Source organism: Diadema antillarum, unplaced genomic scaffold (genome assembly GCF_040938485.1).
Source record: "Diadema antillarum isolate AM-2024a unplaced genomic scaffold, OU_Dant_1.0 scf00000014, whole genome shotgun sequence".
Classification (NCBI taxonomy): Eukaryota; Metazoa; Echinodermata; class Echinoidea; order Diadematoida; family Diadematidae; genus Diadema; species Diadema antillarum.
The window spans coordinates 3,800,492-3,820,916 of record NW_027270903.1 but is presented as its reverse complement, the minus strand read 5'-3'; the positions used below and the strand labels follow the sequence as shown (position 1 = coordinate 3,820,916).

Below are 20,425 nucleotides of genomic sequence, written 5' to 3'. Positions count from 1 at the left end.
ATGGAATGTAGTAAAAATGAACCTAATATGTCTTTGTATCCACGTACAGAGATATCCGTGGTGCCTCAGTTCCCATTTCTGCGACCTTAAACAATGATTTGTTTGAGGGTTTACACCTCACAACAATGTAAGTATACACGCTCCATGATAATCATGCGCTCTTTTATGGAGCGAATATAAAGATATGACCTGTACAATACAATATCGTTACGTTGATTTGTTTATCATAAAGTCATACAGTTGTATTAGTTCTAGCATTTCTGATGTGCCATGTCAGTAGTAAAGGTTGTATTGTTGAGTTTAGAAAATATATGTTTGTGTAACTGCATCTTTATATTCCATTCAATTTCAATTTATTTTCATATTTTTCAAGAGAATGTCATACAAAAAATACAATGATGCAGTGCAAAAATTGCAAAGCGCAAATTGGATGCAACTTTAGCTGAATGTACAAACGCCTTGATGTGAAAATAAACATAAGATCTGTTTACAGGGTATTGGCAACTGTAATATTACAATATGGGAGAAATAGAATGGGGCCTACATTAAACAGTTGACAGCTACCGAAGTGGAAATGCTGCAATAACATGTATGCATGCATGTTCACAGTATTTAAACGATCCTTTTTTTCTGGTAATATCACACTTGATCAGAGTCACGTCGAGCATAAACATTATAAAAGACATCTCAGCTCTCTCGAGTATTACTGGTATGATGTCGTAACTTCGTAAGATAATCAATGTATGTTGTTCGTTCGCATAGCTTTCTTTCTATGCGACACGTACAAAGAATTACTGATGAAGCATTAAGTTATACCACCAACAGGGGAAATATCGGTTGTTATCTTTGCAACGAAACCCTCTGGACCATGATACCTTAGCTCTGCAGGGACAGACACATCACTGTTTTATTTCTTTTGATATTTCTTTATGCAGACACGCAGATGAGTACAAATTATGCTGCTTAGCCGGACTGCGCGATGATGACGTAGGTTGCAAAGCACCACGTGACCAGTTTTCGTCCTGTGAAGATCTGATGTCCAACACTGTTCTGCGCCTCTTCATTTGGGTCCTTGGTTCTAGTGCTTTCATCGGTAACGCGTTTGTTGTTGGATACAGACTGGTTCATTCGAAACGTGACAGAAAGAGTAGCGTCCAGGGCAGCCTTATCACCAACCTGGCTATCTCGGACTTCTTGATGGGTCTCTACATGATTACCATAGCGGCAGCAGATCTCCAATATAGAGGAAAATATGCCCTCTATGCTAATGAGTGGCAGTCAAGTTTTCTCTGCAAACTTGCAGGGATCACGTCAGTCATCTCGAGCGAGGCCTCTGTATGTCTTGTCATTTCTACTTCTACCACTTTTTCTGTTCCTTCCTCCTCCTTCTCGTCCTCTTACATTCTTTTATGCTCTCTCTTATCTCATCCTCCTGGGGTCTCTGCCATGCATGCTCGAACGCACACTGGCGCTCGATGGCACCGAGTACGTCCTATTTCTTTCTGACTCCTAGATGATGCGAGTCGAAGACTTTGCCTTTCATTCATTAAACAGTGATGAGTTCTTTGAAATGTTCAGTAATAACACGGAAACACAGGCAAATAATGACCCCTCTAGTAAAGATTATCAGTTACCTTTTAATTTTTATGAGGATAGTGTTAATTTTTGTCAGAATAACAATGAACAATATCCAAGTTCAGAATATTTCACTATTAACAATATCAAATCTTTCGTTGAAGGTAATGATTGTGACAATAATCTGTCTTTAATGCATCTGAATATAAGGAGTTTGAATCATAATTTTGATAATTTTCGCTTATTTGTGGATGGCACTCATGGATCCTTTTTTAATGTAATAGGTCTTAGTGAAACATGGACCACTCAGGGTTCTACTTCTATGTTCTCACTTCCAGGTTATGATTTCATACATAATAGTAGAAATCAGAGAATGGGCGGAGGCGTTGCCTTATATGTAAAACAAAATCTGGATTATGTTATTCATGATGAATTGAACTGTATGAGTGAAATTGTTGAATCACTTGTTATTGAAATTGAGGTCCCTTATTCAAAGAATATAATCGTGTCAGTATTATATAGGCCTCCTAATTCAAATATCTATGATTTCTTTGATTACGTACAATCCTTATTATCAAACCCAACTTTTAATAATAAAGATTGTTTTATTATGGGAGATTTTAATGTTGATTTGTCAAAGTTTCAGACTTTAAACAATGCCCAAAATTTTCTGGATATAATGACTTCCTCGTCTTTTTTACCGCTTATAACAAAACCAACTCGTGTTACCAATCATTCTGCAACACTTATCGACAATATATTTTGTAACATCAGCCCTTTACCTGCCTCTGGAATTATTTTATCAGATTTAACTGACCATTATCCTATCTTCACTTATATACCCCTTAACCGTAGAATTTCTTTAAAGCCTCCTATGGTAAATTTCCGGAAAATAACACCTGACAATATAGTTAGGTTACAAGACGAGCTAAACAGAGTGGACTGGACTGATGTATATGATAAAGAGGATCCAACTGAATCTTATGATTTGTTTATGCAAAGGTTAATTTCCATTTTGGATAAACATGTTCCCATTGTTAGAAAAAAATGTAACAATTACAAAAGATATCCTAGGCTGCCTTGGATATCTAAATCTTTGTTGCGATCGATTAACCGTAAGAATAATTTGTATTATGTTGATAAACTTAAACGCACTCAGCAATCTCATTATAAATATACTTCATATAAGAATGTTCTCACGCAAGTAATACGATGCGAGAAACGTAAATATTTTATTAATCAGTTATCTTTGTTTAAACATGATATTCAAAATACGTGGAAAATTATTAATACAGCTATTAATAAAAATACGGAGAAACCGCGTATTACCACAATCAAACATAACAATTTGATTATCGATGATGCTACATCCATTTCAAATATTTTTAATCAGTATTTTTCACAAATTGGCAATAATCTTGCTCACAATGTTCCGGATAGTCAAAAGAATTTTTTTGATTTTTTGCAAACTCGTAATCCTAACTCACTGTTTTTTGTTCCTTTAGAGAGAAATGAATTGTTAGATATTGTTCAGAATTTGAAAAACAAGAAAAGTGCCGGGCATGACAGTATTGATAATGTTCTTTTGAAAAATATTATCAATTTTATTGTTGATCCATTAGTACACGTCTTTAATTTGTCTTTGTGTAACGGAGTTGTCCCTGAGGATATGAAAATTTCTAAAGTAATTCCTATTTATAAAAAGGGGGATAGGGAAGATGTTTGCAATTATCGACCTATATCTTTGTTGACTTCTATTTCGAAATTACTTGAAAAAGTTGTTCATTTTAGATTATTGAAGTTTTTGGATATTCATAAAATAATTTCTGATTATCAGTTTGGTTTCCGGCAAAACCACAACACCTCCCACGCAATACTTACCTTTTTAGATAAAGTTTCGAAAGCTATTGATCAATTTCATCATACAATCGGCGTTTTCCTGGACTACTCCAAGGCCTTTGATACCATTGACCACAATATACTTTTTTATAAATTATCATATTATGGTATCAGAGGAAAGGCCTTGGAGTGGTTTAGAAGTTACCTTTCTAACCGTAAGCAATTTGTTTATGTTAATGGGCATACATCTGTCATGCAAAATGTTAATTGTGGAGTGCCTCAAGGAAGTTTGCTTGGACCTCTTTTATTCATCCTTTACATTAACGACATGCCGAATTCATCAAGTATTCTTTCCTTTCTATTATTTGCTGATGATTCTAATGTTTTTTTGTCACATTCTGATCCTAATATGCTAATTGATGTTTTAAATGTTGAATTGGATAAATTACTTCAATGGATAAGAGCAAATAAATTGTCCATAAATATTAAAAAAACTAAATGTATGATTTTTAGTAACTCTTTAGAAAATGTACCTAGAAATGTATATCTGAATGATACAGTTATTGAAGAAGTTTCTTCAATCAAATTCCTAGGTTTGATTATTGACCGTAAACTTACTTGGAATTTACATATTGATTCCATAAGCCGTATCATCTCAAGAAATATAGGTGTTATAAACAAAGTTAAATTTTGTTTACCCAAAAATGTTCTTTTAATGTTATATTCATCTCTGATTTTACCTTATTTGAATTATGGTATACTCGCCTGGGGAAACACACATTCTTCTCATTTGGAAAGACTACTTTTGTTACAGAAAAAAGCTCTTCGCATTATTTGCAATGAATCGTGGAGAAGTCATACTGATGTGTTATTCCATGAAAACAAAATCTTAAAAGTTAAGGACTTGTATTTGTTACACCTAGGACAATTCATGTACAAACTTACCAATAATTCTCTCCCATTTGTGTTTGAGTCCATGTTCACTAAAAATAGATCTGTTCATTTTTATCCTACCCGGCAATCCAACTCATTTCATTTGCCATTAACTAGGACTATGTTTGCTAAATCCATGTTTTCTTTTACTGGCCCCAAATTTTGGAACACTCTCGATAATAGTATGAAGCAAGTTCTAAGTTTAAATACATTCACATTTAAACTGAAGAAGTTGTTCATAAATTCTTATATAGTTGAATGAGTTATATTTCAATTAGCCTTAATTCTGAGCTCTCTTTTATATTCGTTATATTCACTCTTTTCTTTTATCTATTCCTTTCCTACATTATGTACATATACCTCGGTGATCCACCGCATCATGTGCCTCGCGTGTGCTGGTATAGACCCTTCATCTCTTCTCCTTTCTCGCCTTTCCCTGTCCTCTTGTCTCTTTCTGTTTCTTCTTTCAAAATAATTTCCTCTTTTCCTCTTTTTCCTTTACTGTGTTTTGTTTTTTTCTCTCTTATCTTTCTCTTTACAAGAGAGGTTGCTTGTGTTTGCTTGTCCGTCTGTTTGTTTGTTTGTTTGTTTATATGTATAGGTCTGTTGTGTTGTACACCGATATATTATGTCTAGCTAATTGCTTTTTGATGTTATTTAGTCTTTTTGTCCACGAGGAGACTGCAAAATACAAGCTTAGCTTTTTAGCATGTCTCCTCCATTTCCTGCAACTTTAGTTTCAATTCAATTTTCATTGTTTACTTTGCTTTTGTGATGCGTAGTATTGTCAACTTCACGTATTTTTCTTTGTTACTACATTGCATTGATGTTGTGTTATTTTGTGTATGAAAATGTTGTTGGAAATGAAATAAATGAAATGAAATGAATGAAATGATGATCAGCATAGATCGATGCTGTCATGTGGTGGCGCCATTTAGCCATAAAATACACCTTTCTCTCAGAGGAGCGCATTATGTAGAACTCACTGTCTGGATTCTGGCCCTATCAGTTAGTCTGCCCCCGGCGCTGATACCGTCGTACGTCGAAGGGTCCTTCTATGGCCAATCTGGGGTGTGTCTAGCACTGCCCTTGACCGCCACTCGACACACGGGATGGCTCTACTCTGTTCTCCTCTTCATCGGCGTCACTTTCGGTGCGTTTCTCGTCACACTGATGTGCTACGTCGCAATCTTTGTGTCCTTCCAAATTTCAAAGCGCAGACTCGGTAAAGCGGAGAGCGGAAGCCATGAAAAGAGACGACTTATGGCTGAAATCAAGATGGCGTCCAAGATGGCGTTGGTCGTTGGAACGGATCTACTATGCTGGATGCCAGTTATCATCATGGGCATTATGTCTGCTGCAGGCAAACTTGTTATCTCGTCACAGGTATGAAGTCGAGTGATGTCCGTTGTTCCGAAGGTTCGTTAATCCCAAAATGAAATAAAGTTCGTTATTCCGCAGTTTCATTATTCCGAAACACAAAATGCCCTATTCCTGATTGAGATCCGTGAACTTGTAAATAAAATAAGGCTCGTTGATCTAAACATATGTGGCATGATTCCAAAGGTTGGTTATTCGGAATGTTCGCTAATCCGAAAGGTTATTTCATTTTCGGACCACTGAACCTTGAGAATATCGAATCTATATCCATTTTTGGATGAACAAATCTTTGAAATAATGAAATTTATTTCATTTTCTGAATTGCGAACCTTCGGAAAACGAACCTTACCTTATTTTCGGATTGGCGAACCTACCGAACACGAACCTTGTTTCATTTTTCGGATTAACGATCGCTATTCATTTCCGGATTAACGAACCTTCGGAACGACGAACCTCATTGAGATTTTCGGAATTACGAACCTTTGGAATAACGAACTTTATTTCATTTTGGGAATGTCGAACCCCCAAACTGACAAAAACCTTATTTCATTTTGCGGATTAAGGAACCTTCGGAATAACGAATCTTATTTTTATTTTCATTTTTGGAATTACTAACCTTCCGAATAATGAATTGAAACAAAAAAAGTATTCGTTATTGTATTTTTTCCAAGATCGTTGTTGTTGATTATTATATAGTAATCAACAAAAAGGAAAGATAACCTGAGGAAATACACGTGTATCTAGTTTCGTATTTTTCCTTCTTCACCAGGTGTATGCATGGATTTCTGTGTTCATCTTACCCGTCAACTCTTCCCTGAACCCGTACCTGTACACTCTATCAAGCGTATATGGGTCTAGGAAACGAGCCTTACCGTTTATAGGAAACGCAAGAGGCGATCACACGAAAGGTAGTGCAAGCACGCAATTTTACCTTCCAGCTTGAAGTTATTGAGAGTATTTTTGATCAGTACATTACATCCTTATTGTGACCGTGTGTCTATCTTGTTTGAAGTTTGGAATCTAATAACGATATGTAAAGAAAATAATTTCCCGTAAAGATGAGAAATGGTGAAAAGTACTACGACAGAGATAATTGACGATAACATAGGTTGTAAGTACAACAGCAGTAATGACGATATCATAAGTTGCTAGTAAGACAGAAGTAATTGCTGATGTCATAAGTTGTAAGGATGTCAGCGGCAATTGACGATATCATCAGTTGTAAAGGATGACTACCATAAAATTGACGATATTATCATAAATTGCAAGCATGACGTACCGGAGTAATAATTGATGATCATAAGTTGTAAGTACATCAGCGATATAATTGATTATATCATTTACAAGTTGTAAGGGTGACAACAGTAATTGACGATACCCTAAGTTGTGGGGATGACAGTCGGAATGACGAGCTGATAACGGTACTAACCAAAGCATTCTTGGGTGAAGATAATAATTCATTGATGTCTTGCTCTTCTTGCAATCCAAGGGAAAAACTGTTTGGACGATACTTGTTCCTCGCTGGTCACATCATCTAACGGTGTACTAAGTCCTGGGTCAGAGCGCATGCGCGAGTGGCTACTACGAAACAAGCGACCTTTCACCAAGGAAGAGCTGATGATCTTGACCAATGACCTTTGTGAAGCCGCTGGTCACGTGATTGAAGGAGGAATTCAGGCAGACTACTTCTTGAACTTGGACTCGGTCGCTGTCCAAACGGTGAGCCCATAAGCCATATTACTTTTTTTATTTGATTTAATTTCCTTTGGTACTGAGGGTTAGTCTGGAAATTAGAGTCAATAAAATCTTACAAATCTTACAAATACCTTCTGTATCTACCGTTTTTTCAGTATGGTTGTGGTATAAGGCGGTGCAATCACAAACGCAAACGTGTGCAAAAGGGTTCTACATAATGTATAGACTTTATAGACAGAGATAGATCTGTCTGTCTGCATGTCTGTCTCTCAACATATATACCATATGATATGAGTGTCCTCTAATATATATAAAAAAAAAAATAACATGGAAACCTATCACCCTCTATTTTCCTATAGGATGCTTCTGATTTCATCGCACGGGCATTCCTGGTCATAGACCCGTCCTCAGTAGCTGCGGAACTGACCTTATTAAACCAGCAAAAGTCCAGTGACAAGGAGCAGAGGGAGGCAAAGGCACTTGACTTCAACCCTTAAAATAGTAAATAGCCTCACCGATTGGGAAAAAAAAACTTGTAACGTCAAGAGCACATGATAGAGCTATCGCTTGTTGAAAAGTTCGCACATTAGTTGTCTCACTTAAAAGCCATTTCCCCCAATCTGTCTGGTCTCTATTATGTTCAAACGCAATGTGTACGCCGAAAGAGAGAAATTAAGCACTCGGTTACACAGTCCAATTTTCACAATGCATACGAGCATGCATATATGCTTTGGGATCATACTCGTTACGCTCATTGTATCATTATTCATCACGCACGCAAAAAAGGGATAAAACAAAATAAAAGCAATACCAAGGAAGCGTCTAAACAGAACGCAATAGTCTGTAGAGGTAATGTCCAACTTATTTTTAGTTGTGTCAAAACGAATTTTTCGCATTGAAATAAAAAAGGGTGTGTGACGATAAGTTTTCCCGTTCAATTTCGTACTTAGTGCATGGTGTGTAAAAGTAGTGATCATCAATGATAGTGATCATTGATCATTCCTCTTTGCATGACAGAGGAATAAGTTGGTCATTCGAATTCGCTTTTAATAAAAGCAACCAAATTATCCAATCGGGATAAATCAATCCATACATAGCGAAAACGAATTTTGCTCATGAAATTCCCTCGAGCTAAGAAGTTTATAGAGCATAAAAAAAAATCGTAGCCCTATATGACATTATTTGCATTTCCAATTTAGCGCATGATAAGTCTATTATGCGTTCTACATACATATATCGCTTTTTAAATCACTTTCTCATGTACTTCTCTGCTTCTCGTGTACAATTATATTGTTATGTCGTGTAGTCATAGACCTTTTCAACATATGGGATAGCTAAGAATCCAGCAAAGCGAAATGCGATCTTAAAGAAGTTAGGACGACGTTCATAAAGAAATCTATCTTTTCAGTAACATACATACATACATAATTATCTTTCATGTACTGTTTGTAATACCGTGTACATGTACACAGTTATGAATTGAATGCACTCAAAAATTGAACATCAATACCCAAAATGGGGAAATTGAATGTTCTAATTTGATCCACGTGTCCTCTTTTGAACGGTGAAAATGAATGATGTTTTTATACTTTTGAGTGCTGTATATAGCGCATTTGAATGCTCATTCTGTATTTTGGCAACCCAACGGGGAAATCGAGCTGCATATCTATATATTCTCATATGCACTATATAAATGCAAAAATACATGGAAAACTGTATACCCGGTTACACTCAAGGTTACGTATATTTTGTGAAAAAGTCGTTTCTGAAATCATTAATTTCTGAAATTATTAATTTCAGAAAGTGTCAGTGTTGGATGAATCAGAAGGAGGATCGAATATGGTAATTGTGTCTGCTAAATCTGCTATAGCATATGACAATGATAATTTCACTCATCTTGTAGACTGATACTTGAATTCGACCAAAGTATTTTTTCTCATGGCCAAATTTCATCTATTCAATGATAGAAATAGGTATACTCAAATCAGGTTAAACATAATTATGTCATGAATATGTGGTGTCATGGAAAATTAAGTCTAAGTCTAAGTCTATACCTCTATACAGTTAGGCAGACTTCGTGAACCTCGTCACAGTAGATCCTACGTGGTATTTGAAGCCCCTTATCATACTTCAGTTTGCGCATGATTATCATGATTTATAATAACTTGAATGTTTCGTATATCATTTCACTATTCATTCTTTTTTTCTTTCTTACTTGGTCAAAGTAGGTGGTATTTGAGGCACTTCATTGTAATTACCAATTTTCACTTGATTTTCTTGGTTTATTGATTCATTTAAATGCGTACTGAAATGATCGTGTTTTCACGTAATTTTTTATTTCATTGGCCACAGAAATGAAATTTGATGATTTCGTTCTTTTTTCAAATATGAAAAGTTAGTGTCGATCCTTGTATAGAAACACACTGTATAGATGCAAATGAGAACGTAAATAGAATGGCATATATACCGTATGAGCTCAGAGTGTGTTTTGTATTGTATGGTATAGATAAGTATAATTATTCATGTGTGTGTGTGAGTGAGTGTGTGTGTGTGTGTGTGAGTTCTCGTTGTCTGTTTTTGGTAACTGCGTTTCCCATTTCCACATTTAAGCATAGCTTTAGGGAACCATCAAAACTCCATATTTCTCATTGACTGCAGTGCAATGCAATGAAGTGGTAAGATAAAGTTCACACAGATTTATCTTTAGAAAGAATTGAATTTCGGCTACAAGCTGGCATGACATGCGTTACCAATAGTTTCATGACCAAATTTGTACTGATTTCTATCTGAACCGGAAAAGCTATTGCTGAGCGATCTTCCATTCAGCGAACAGCCATATTGGAAAAGTCCTCTGCTTTTATGTACGTGCCTTGAGGTATTGGCTGGGAAACCACTTATTTGGTTTCATTTGATATTTCCATAAGTTTCTTTTACTTTTGCTATTGATTACACAAAGAAATCATCATAAATGTATTCACATATCGCGTTAGTGTAACACGTTGTATCTAGACAAATAACACACTGGTATACTGCACAGAAATCTGTCAAAACGATCATACGGTCGAACCTATATAGCTGCAGAATTCGAATTTAGATGGAAAGTAACTACCGACCCAAAAGTAAGAAAAAAAAAAGGCATTACAGTTATGCTACGATAGCAGTCAACATTTATAATTTGTGCAGTAGCTACTGCTCTCCCATTCATCCACACACACACACACACACACAGAGTATATATATATATATATATATATATATATATACATATATATATATATATATATATATATATATATATATAAACGTATAAATGAACACTATACTATATATTATGTTTAAAATCTTAAAATTACAACAACAACAAAACGACAACATTGTTCTCATGATTATAAAGCAACATGACCAATAATGTGTGATAAAATTGACATATATATTTTTCAATCTTGATGTATAGGTTTGTTTGAGTTCTATTCATCTGAAGTATTGATTCATATCTTTTGATAGGGACCATCCCTGAAACATTATTAGACATATGTCTGTGTGATAAGATGATTCAAATAGAACGGTGCCATCCTACTCAAATTTTTAAAGATCACAACTCAATGTTGGTATCTTATCCTGTCATCAATATTTTGCCAGGTTAGCATATTGCTAATCGTTGATAGCGTATTTGTGATCAATTATCGAAGTATAAAAGGCCTTGTTATACAGGGTTAGTGATATCCCAGCCTTCTGTCAATAGTCATAACAAGATGTTATGAAAGGAAGGAGTTGTTTACTTTATTAACAATATACGTTGTAGTTGCATCTTAGGTATTCAAAGTCATGTATGCATAACATATAGCCTCTTTCTGCTATGCTGAGCCCCATAAGCTTTCTTCTACAGAGATCTATGTTAAAACCATCCCTTGATGATTGTTGTAAGAGATGTTTAAAAGTATTTATTGAGCTTTATCCAGAGCTGGACGTTTGATGACAAGTCATTCATGCATTAGATAGCATTTGTCTACTATGCTAAGCGCTATTATAGCATTCCTCTAGAGATCTATGTTTAAACCATGCCTTCACATGATTGTTGTATGCGATTCTAAAAATATTCACGGAGCTCCACTCAGAGCTGGACGTTTGATGACAACGAGGACGTCTACGGGATCGTGCAGGATGTACCTTCCCATTTCATCTCTGGTTGCCAAGGATTTTAGGGAGGCGAGCGTGCTTTGGAGGAGGTCCGGAGAAGCCGAGTTCCGGAAACCTGAGACCTCGGTCAAGATGTCCAGCAACTTGGAGCCGTCTGCCGAGTGGACATCAAAGACGGAAGTTACGTCCAGGGTTGATGACGACAGTGAGAAACGTTTGACCACATGGCTGGACCCTTCCAGGTATTTCAGTATGCTTTCTGTCACGATCACTGGGAATTGGGTCCATGGTTTATCAATCAAAAATTCTTCTGTTTGGTTTGACGCTGTGGGGGAAAAAATCACAGAAATTTGTGTAAAAGTATATAGAACTTCAGGGTGTTATAGAAGTGTATTATGCATTTTCTACGATGCTTGTATGTTGATCCCTGAAGTACAGAACATACGCTGAAAACTGACTTGATATAATATTATGATTATCATATGTAAATTATTTACACAAAATAGCAGTTAGGAAAACAATAGAGAACTTTATGTTAATCTTTTCACAGTTAACAGACATAATGAAAACGGCTTGACAGTTATAACGTCTTTGAAAAGATCATTTTTTGACATAGCCTATCAAAATACTGGCAACAATCGATGCTATGCTTGATCAATTAGCGGGTGGCAAATCACACAATAGCCCTACTGTGCTCAAAAGTTGATATTCCTTTAACAGAGAGGGTACCGCATAGTTATCTTCGAATCTTGTTATTACGTTCCTCGATATTTGACGATGCATATTTTCTTTTTTTCTGTCCAACGATTTAAAGAAGTTATGACAAGGAGAATTCCACAAAATTTGATTCTTTTTAAAGAAAAGAATAATACATTGCCCTCTGATGCCAACATGTTAGCGGTAATTATAATTCCCTCTGTGTTCTGAAAGACGTAACTCAATAATGATTTTTCATTCTGCTGGCAAAGTTGTCAGGTGTTGAATTATGCCGTTATTTTGTAATATCGTTCATGCGTTACGTCATGAAATGTCGTAGTCCTCTAAGCCAGACATAGCACCGAAACTTCTTAAACGCATGCATGACTTTTGAATGGATTGTCCTATTTTTGTCGAGCCCACCGGAGGTGAGGGGAGACTAAAGGGATCGCCTGCGCCGTCTGTCCGTCCGTCCGTCCGTCGTCCGTCCGTAACGCTACAAAAACTTCAATAACTCTTTACTCTGGGCTTCAATTGCAATCTAACTTCGAGGAAAGAGGGGTCATACTAAGTTTCACATTTTACCATAATATGAAGGTCACCTCAAGGTCAAAGCTCACAGGCAGGGGTCAATGAACTTCAGGGGCCAATGTTAAGTTTTTGTGGCGCGTTTCTATTATGGGTCATAACTTTTGATCCATAGGTCCATTTGTGACTAAACTTGAATGGCAGATGTCCCTTGGGGAATGGATTGTCACCACAAGGTCATTGGTCACAAGCATGGGTCAACAAACTTTTAGAGCCAAATGTTCAGTTTTTGTGGCACGTTTCTATTATGGGTCATAACGTTTAATGCATAGGTCCGTTTGTGACCAGACTTGGATGGTAGATGTACCTTGGGGAGTGGATGGTCACCACAAGGTCAAAGGTCACAGGCATGGGTCAACAAACTTTTAGAGCCCAATGTTAAGTTTTTGTGGGGCGTCTATTATGGGTCATAACTTTTGATCCATAACTCCATTTGTGACTAAACTTGGATGGTAGATGTCCCTTGGGGAGTGGATGGTCACCACAAGTCAGTGGTCACAAGCATGGGTCAACTAACTTTTAGAGCCCAATGTTAAGTTTTTGTGGCGCATTTCTATTATGGGTCATAACTTTTGATCCATAGGTCCGTTTGTGACCAAACTTGGATGGTAGATGTCCCTTGGGGAGTGGATGGTCACCACAAGGTCAAAGGTCACAAGCAGGGGTCAACAAACTTTAAGGGCCCAATTTTAGGTTTTTATGGCACGTTTCTTTTTTGCCATCATTTTTTACCCTTTTAGGCCTATATCTCTTTGTATCTGTTACATCTCTTTTGTTGTATCCGTGATATCCCATTCGCGTACAAGAAATTGTACGCGAATGGGCGAGACACATTATGGCACTTGCCTTGTTCTGAAACCTTTCTATTTATATATATATATATATATATATATATATATATATATATTTTTTTTTTTTTTTTTTTTTTTGGCTAATTTCTGCATTTGCTCGATCAGATACATTCGGATTTCATTCTCCGGTAAGTGAAATTCTTAACACGTAAAATATATTCATTTTCATGTACATTCCATGATTTTGCAACAATCTAAGTAGATTTTTAACAACAACAACAACAAAAACAAAATCTTATACCTGGATTTATTTCAATGAGAAGAATACCGCCCTCTTCGAGGCTGTCAAGTAAGAAATCCATCGTGGAGTCGATATCTTGTACGTAATACAATGATTGCAGGGCGGTGATGAACGCAAATCGATGTCGTTGGGAAGCCAGCAGCGATTTCTTCATGTAACTTTCAAGTGTGATCTGGTGCCATGTGAAAGCCAGGCTGTTACCGTCAGCTCGATTTTCACGAAGCGATGCTGCAAGCTGCTGGAATTCGCGAATTATGCCGGCAGGCTCGACGACATTGACCCGGACGCGTTTGAAACACTTCCCGAGGGCGTCAATCATCGGCAGTTCTTTGCAGCCTGATGTGGGTAGGACGAAAAGGGAGTTTGCACGGTTACAGTGGGCTCCGGTTATAACGAAGTCCTCGGGACCGGCATTTTTCTTTCGTTATATCGAAATATCGTTATAACGTACCGAACAAATAAACATTGAAAAAAAAAAACATAGAGTGAATAATGTTGTGATCTGAATTTGTATTTCGTTGTAACCGGAATTTCGTTATAACTGTGTTCGTTATAACGGGAGTGCTCTGTATAACAAATCTATGTGAAGGTGCGACATAAGAACCAATCGCTTTTTATCACTTCTAATAAACGTTTAATAAGTTCATGCAATACCACTTTAAGTCAGATGAGTTTAATAATGAACTATTTCTCTTCTTGTAACACATTAAACAAGAATATCAGTTTAACTCAAATTAATTAGCCGAAACTGGTCTCCATTTAAGAATTACTACGTTAGAATTGACTTCTCCAAAATTCAGCACCATGCGCTACTGTCATCCTGGGGGAAAATAGTGTAAATTGAGTGCTTAAAGGGAAATGAAACTCAAATATAAATGTGAGTTGAGTGAATGTGTAGGAATATCAGTAGAACTTTGAGAAAAAATCTCCCAATCCATTCTGAAGTAATAAATCTTTAAATTGTCGGTACAATGTACCACCATGCATTGCTGGAAAAGAAAACTGCAACAATGTCTTCATGGTGTTTAGAGTAGGACAACAATAAAAAAAAACCACGGATTTCAACATCTTTTCACTTTTATGGCGTAATGAACAAGCATTTTCTAACCTGACGAAAGAGGACCGTGTCATTTTCTGAAATTCACTCACCGTTTCCGGTCCCAATTCCCAGTACGTGCATCTCGTGCTCCCCTGAAAAGCTCTGCGTCAGTCGATCGACCACTTCCCGCTGAAAGTGGTCCGTCACCCAGTATTCGATGTCGTCCCCGTCACAGACTGGCAACATTCCACCGTCGTAGGCATCGTGGTAGCTGTCCAAGTCGTCGAGAATGGAGGGGAGCTTGATGGCGGATGGAAGAAGCTCAGTTTCAGCCATCATTGCCGGTTGTCCAGATGACGTATTGAGATATTCTCAGTCACACGGTCTGAATTGCAAGCCAATATCAACGAATATTACTGAATGCAAGCGTGACCACTAGTGCGTGAGGTGATCTAGGCCGAACTTATAAGATTTCACTTTAATGTACGGGTCAGTGCTGACCATTCAACCATCGAAAAAAAGAAGAAGAAAGAATTGTTCCAACACAACCAGATTTTGTTCATTCCCACCGAAAAAAAATGTCTAGGCCACTCATTAAAAAACAAACAAACAAACAAACAAAAAACTATTATTCGCAATTTCGCCTGATTCTATGTGTGTGCAAGTCGGGCGTCGCCATTCAGTTTATATAAATACCAGGACAGTCTTATTCGTACTCTTATTGTATCTTGTCATCATACACTTCAGTGTACTATCATGGAGCTAAGCTCCATGCCTCTATTAAGTGTTCGACCCTCGAAGAGCTTTAAGGGCTTTTTACACTTGTAAATTTTTGCTTAGTCCCGTACCAACGGTGGGGCTAAGGGGGGGGGGGGGGGCCTTAGCCCCACCGTTGGTACGGGACTATCCTTAGCCCACTTTCTGTTTACACTCGTTTTTGCCAAAGTGGGCTAGCCCCACCGATAGTCCGGTACTATCTGGCCCTGCAAAATAGCAGGGTTAGCACCGCAATTGCGGTGCCAAGCAAGTGAGTGTAAACAGAACGAAAAAATAATCCTGGGCTAAGCGACGGAGACGAAGTCCGACCCTCACTGACCAATCAGAAACGAGGTAATCAAGTGCTGCCGGTGCGTGCGTGTACGTGTACAGTACACAGCGTAATCATGAATATTCATGTGGTTTGGAAAGTCCGGGGCTAAGAAATACGAGTGTAAAAAGGTCAGTTTTCTCCTTAGCCCCGGACAAGAGATAGCACGGGACTAATTGACCAGTGTAAAAAGCTGAAAAAAATTGGTACGGGACTAACGATAGTCCTGGGTCAGAGAAAGTCCGGGGTTAAGAAACACAAGTGTAAAAAGTCCTTCAGTGTTCAGTTGTTCTGAAAAAAAATAAATAAATCTCTCCCTCGAAGGACTTCCTGATCTCATCACAATGTCTCAAGCCTTGTCCTGTATCGTATCATCCGGATGATGGAGGACAAAGTTACAACTGAAATGAAATGAAATAGATAAATTAAAACGACGAGAGAGAGAGAGAGAGAGAGAGAGAGAGAGAGAGACTAGCACTTTTCAAAAGTATATCACTTACAAGTATCAGGAGACCCAGTGTGTGATCATCGTATAGCACAGCGTGTTGTTACATATGGCTTTAAAGTCTATATTCTTCTTCTATAGTTCAACGGCTGGAATAAGCTACCACAAATTGCCATTGACGCCCCCACACTCCTAAGTTTCAAAAGACAATTAACGCAACTGGGTTTTAAATGGGTCCTATGGGACCCCTTAACCCCGCCACACCACATTATCTGCAGAAATGTACTACCATGACTGACCGTAATAGTGAGGTGTGGCCTTCAATGTAAATTCAACGTAAATATATAGCAAAAATGCAGTATACCATCACAACTAACAGTTCACATGATTCACAATAGCTTCAAAATGTTTGTTATTAGACGTCCAAGGAAAGCTATGCAAGTTCAAGTTTGAGTTCTTCATTTAAAGGGACATTCCAGATGATTTTCATAATCTTTCATATCATGTATAGTACATTCTTTATTCGCTGTTTTGATAAACCCTTTTCTATCATAACTGTTTTGTTGATCTGGTTACTACTGACTATAACTAGACGTTTTGCTCCTTTCGACTCTGATTGCTTGTTTGCAGTGTTTTTATGCTTATATTTATGTAACATGATTTTATATTTATATAGTTGGATTGTACAGGACCTTTATGTAAAACAGCACTCACCTGCTGATCTTGTTATCCTGTCAAAATATGTTGAAATAGATAGATGAATGAATAGATAAATAAGCAAGTAAATAAATAGATAAATAAATAAATGAATAAGTAGATGAATGAATAATATTCGACATCTCCATATAGATTTTTGTGGAATTAATTGTCGTCCTTGAGCAGAGAAACCAATACTCTGAAAAACCTTAAACAAATTACACTGAACACATACTGTTGATGACATAGGAACGTCACATATTTCAGAAATGTAACAGTGTAATTCCATTACAATACCGCTTGCTTTTATATACGTCGTTCAACTGAGTGAAATCTACGCTTGCCTTCTTCTTTTGTTCTGCATCCTTGAGCCCCAACTCGTGCATTCTTATGGTGAGGCTGCCATGTCATCACCCTTGTTCATTGCAGTTTGTTTTAAATTTTGAAAACATATTCCTCATCCCAATTACTATCAATTCCGAAATTCTCTACTCATTATCACTACTTCATAGTTTTTCAAATGTAAAAATCTGAAAATCGTGCGGAGGTCTCCTATAACACGTTGAAATCAAACACAATAAAAACATTACACAATAAAACATATTGACACATGTTAAATCATACAACAACTTACAGAGCAGAGAGAAAACAATTCTCTTGGACTCTAATGATAAAATGATTCATTCAGATTTATATGTTGATACACACACCTACACACACATTTTGAGGTGACACGTCGATTAATATCTCTTCTTGAATTGATTTAGTGAAAAGAAAGTTCTTAGTTTATATGGTATATCATTCCATACCAAAGGACCTCTATATAGAAAACAGGATTTTTGAGCATTGAGGTATCCACAGACGGGAGATGATAATTACAGGAATTTCTTGTATACAGTGAAAAGTGTTTGCATATTTATACAATTTACAATGTCCATTTGTCAACGGTTTATCCACATCGAATCATTCCTTGTCCCTGAAAGAATAAAGCTCATCACATCAAACCAAATTCGTCTCAGAAACATGCACTCGAAAATGACTCAAGACTTCAGGCTGAAATCAACTCACCGTTTCCTTTTTCGAGTCCCGGAGTACGTATTACTCATATCTTATGCTTCGCTGAAAAGTTCTCTGTCTGTCGGACTCTGCAAGAACTCCGTCACAGGAACGACGCGCCGATCATGCTTTACATAATATTGTACTCTCTAAAAATATTCGAGTGAGTTATTCTCTCTTAAAGGACTGAATACAAAAACTGGAGTGAATTTAGAGTGAAACTAAAGTGAATTTTGAGTGAAAATGTGCATTTTCACTCATTTTGGAGTGACCAGGGATCACTCGAAGATTTTGGAGTGATCCCTGAGGTCACTCCAAAACGAGTGAAAATGAATATTTTCACTCGAAATTCACTCCAATTTCACTCTAAATTCACTCTTTTTTGTATTCACTCCTTTAAGAGTGACTATTTTCACTCGATTTTTTTTTTTTGAGAGTAGATGTCCTCGTTGCCATTTCCGCTGGTGTATGTTTCGCTGTATCCTCCGCCACGTTCACAAGACTCATCAGCTCATTATGCAACCACTACGGGTTCTGTTCGTTATTCAGAACGTTAGATATTCCGAAGGTTCTTTAATCCGAAACACACAAATTCCCTATACCTAAAGGTTCGTTAATCCTAAAATGAAAAGGGTTCGTTAATCCGAACATTTGTGGCGTCATTCAGAGGGTTCGTTATTCCGAAGATTTGTTAATCCGAAAATGAAATTCGAAATACGAACAATTGGAATAACGACCCTTCGGAATAACGAGCTGTAACCGGAACTACAGGCAATAACCAACAGTCCAGAATGCAAGAATGTAGAATGGTCCAAAACCGTTGTTTTCTTTTGATGATTATTTTTTCCGACCTCATATAAGAACGCCCCACCTGCATCAGTGGCTGGTTCTCCTTCGCTTGATCCATTCCCAGAGCTGTGTATGACATCACGCATCCTCCGTTAATGAGGAATAGCGGACCAGAATAAAAGTTAGTCCGACAAGAAAGAGTAAATAAGAAAGAGTAAAAATATCAATGAAGTTACGCAATTGTGGAGTTTAATGTGTACAAAGCAGACTCGAATGGTTGATTATATGAATATGCAAATGAGACGTGATGATGTCATCATCATGTTCTCACAACTCTTCACTGATAGTGCACGAAAAAAAAAATGACGTTTAAATGTAAAACATGTTTTTCCCCTGATTAATAACTTATAAATAGTGATCAGTCAAATGTGTTTGGAGCATAATTGTGTTTGAACAAAGAAACTGAAAATTTCAAGATTTTGTGTACAAGTAAAATACAGTATATGGCAGGCAGTGAGACCCCGACATCATCAGCTCATCTACTTTGTATATTACATTGACCACTGTTGACTGTTCACGAAGCGTTTCGGGAAACTTACTGAAACTTTATAATTTCATAACTTTTTAAAGTTGTACTAGTAAAATACAGTATATGGCAGGCTGTGAGACCCCGACATCATCAGCTATCTACTTTGTATATTACATTGACTGTTCACGAAGCGTTTCGGGAAACTTACTGAAACTTTATAATTTCGTAACTTTTTAAAGTTTTAGAAGATTTTAATCACTTTTTTTTGTACTGTTGTGCTTATAAAGTCTAACCTTAAAATGTTCTGGATTTCCCTCTGAACTCATTACATGAGAATTCTTTTTATTTGCACCTTACAATGATGGTTTTTCCAACTCCCCCCCCCCCCCCCCCACATATAAGAGAGAGAGAGAGAGAGAGAGAGAGAGAGGGGGGGGGGTGGAGAAGGAATGACACGATAGAGAACTGCATGAATTGCCTATGTTATTCATTAAAATTAACAACTTTTCGGGGGCCTCCCCCTTCGTCAGGGATGAAAGTGTTACATATCTTTACACTCGAAGCTGTACTAAATACCAACTGCTAATAAATGCATTTCTCTGTCGTGTCATTTCTTCTATCACTATTACTACTAATAAGCAGATCAAATAAAATATATGCTGGGAAAGAGATCGTTTTCATGTCGCACAAACATAATCAAGATATGTATAGATAATTAGGTGTAAGAACATTGGTTGACGGAATAACGTAATGTTATATCTTCATTATACAGGTAATAGATTTTATCTCTTAATCGTTTGTAACTATTTATTTTTTTGTCGATGCCTGTACAATTTGTCGAAAATGTGG

The 20,425-nt window shown here is 37.0% G+C and overlaps 2 protein-coding genes across 2 annotated transcripts; one reads left to right on the top strand and one right to left on the bottom strand.

Moving 5' to 3' along the window:
* The first annotated feature begins 969 nt into the window (after positions 1 to 969).
* LOC139722004 (G-protein coupled receptor GRL101-like) lies at positions 970 to 7,919 on the top strand. Its single transcript, XM_071633334.1, has 5 exons — positions 970 to 1,346; positions 5,238 to 5,733; positions 6,497 to 6,635; positions 7,217 to 7,446; positions 7,782 to 7,919. Exons 1-5 carry the CDS (start codon positions 1,036 to 1,038, stop codon positions 7,917 to 7,919), a joined length of 1,314 nt encoding a protein of 437 aa, XP_071489435.1. The 5' UTR covers positions 970 to 1,035.
* A 3,600-nt stretch (positions 7,920 to 11,519) lies between these two features.
* LOC139721993 (histamine N-methyltransferase-like) lies at positions 11,520 to 15,310 on the bottom strand. The gene is made up of 3 exons (XM_071633323.1): positions 15,085 to 15,310; positions 13,936 to 14,271; positions 11,520 to 11,884 (listed from the first exon to the last, which is right to left on the bottom strand). The coding sequence occupies exons 1-3, from the start codon at positions 15,308 to 15,310 to the stop codon at positions 11,520 to 11,522; spliced, it is 927 nt and encodes a 308-aa protein (XP_071489424.1).
* Between the last annotated feature and the right edge of the window lie 5,115 nt (positions 15,311 to 20,425).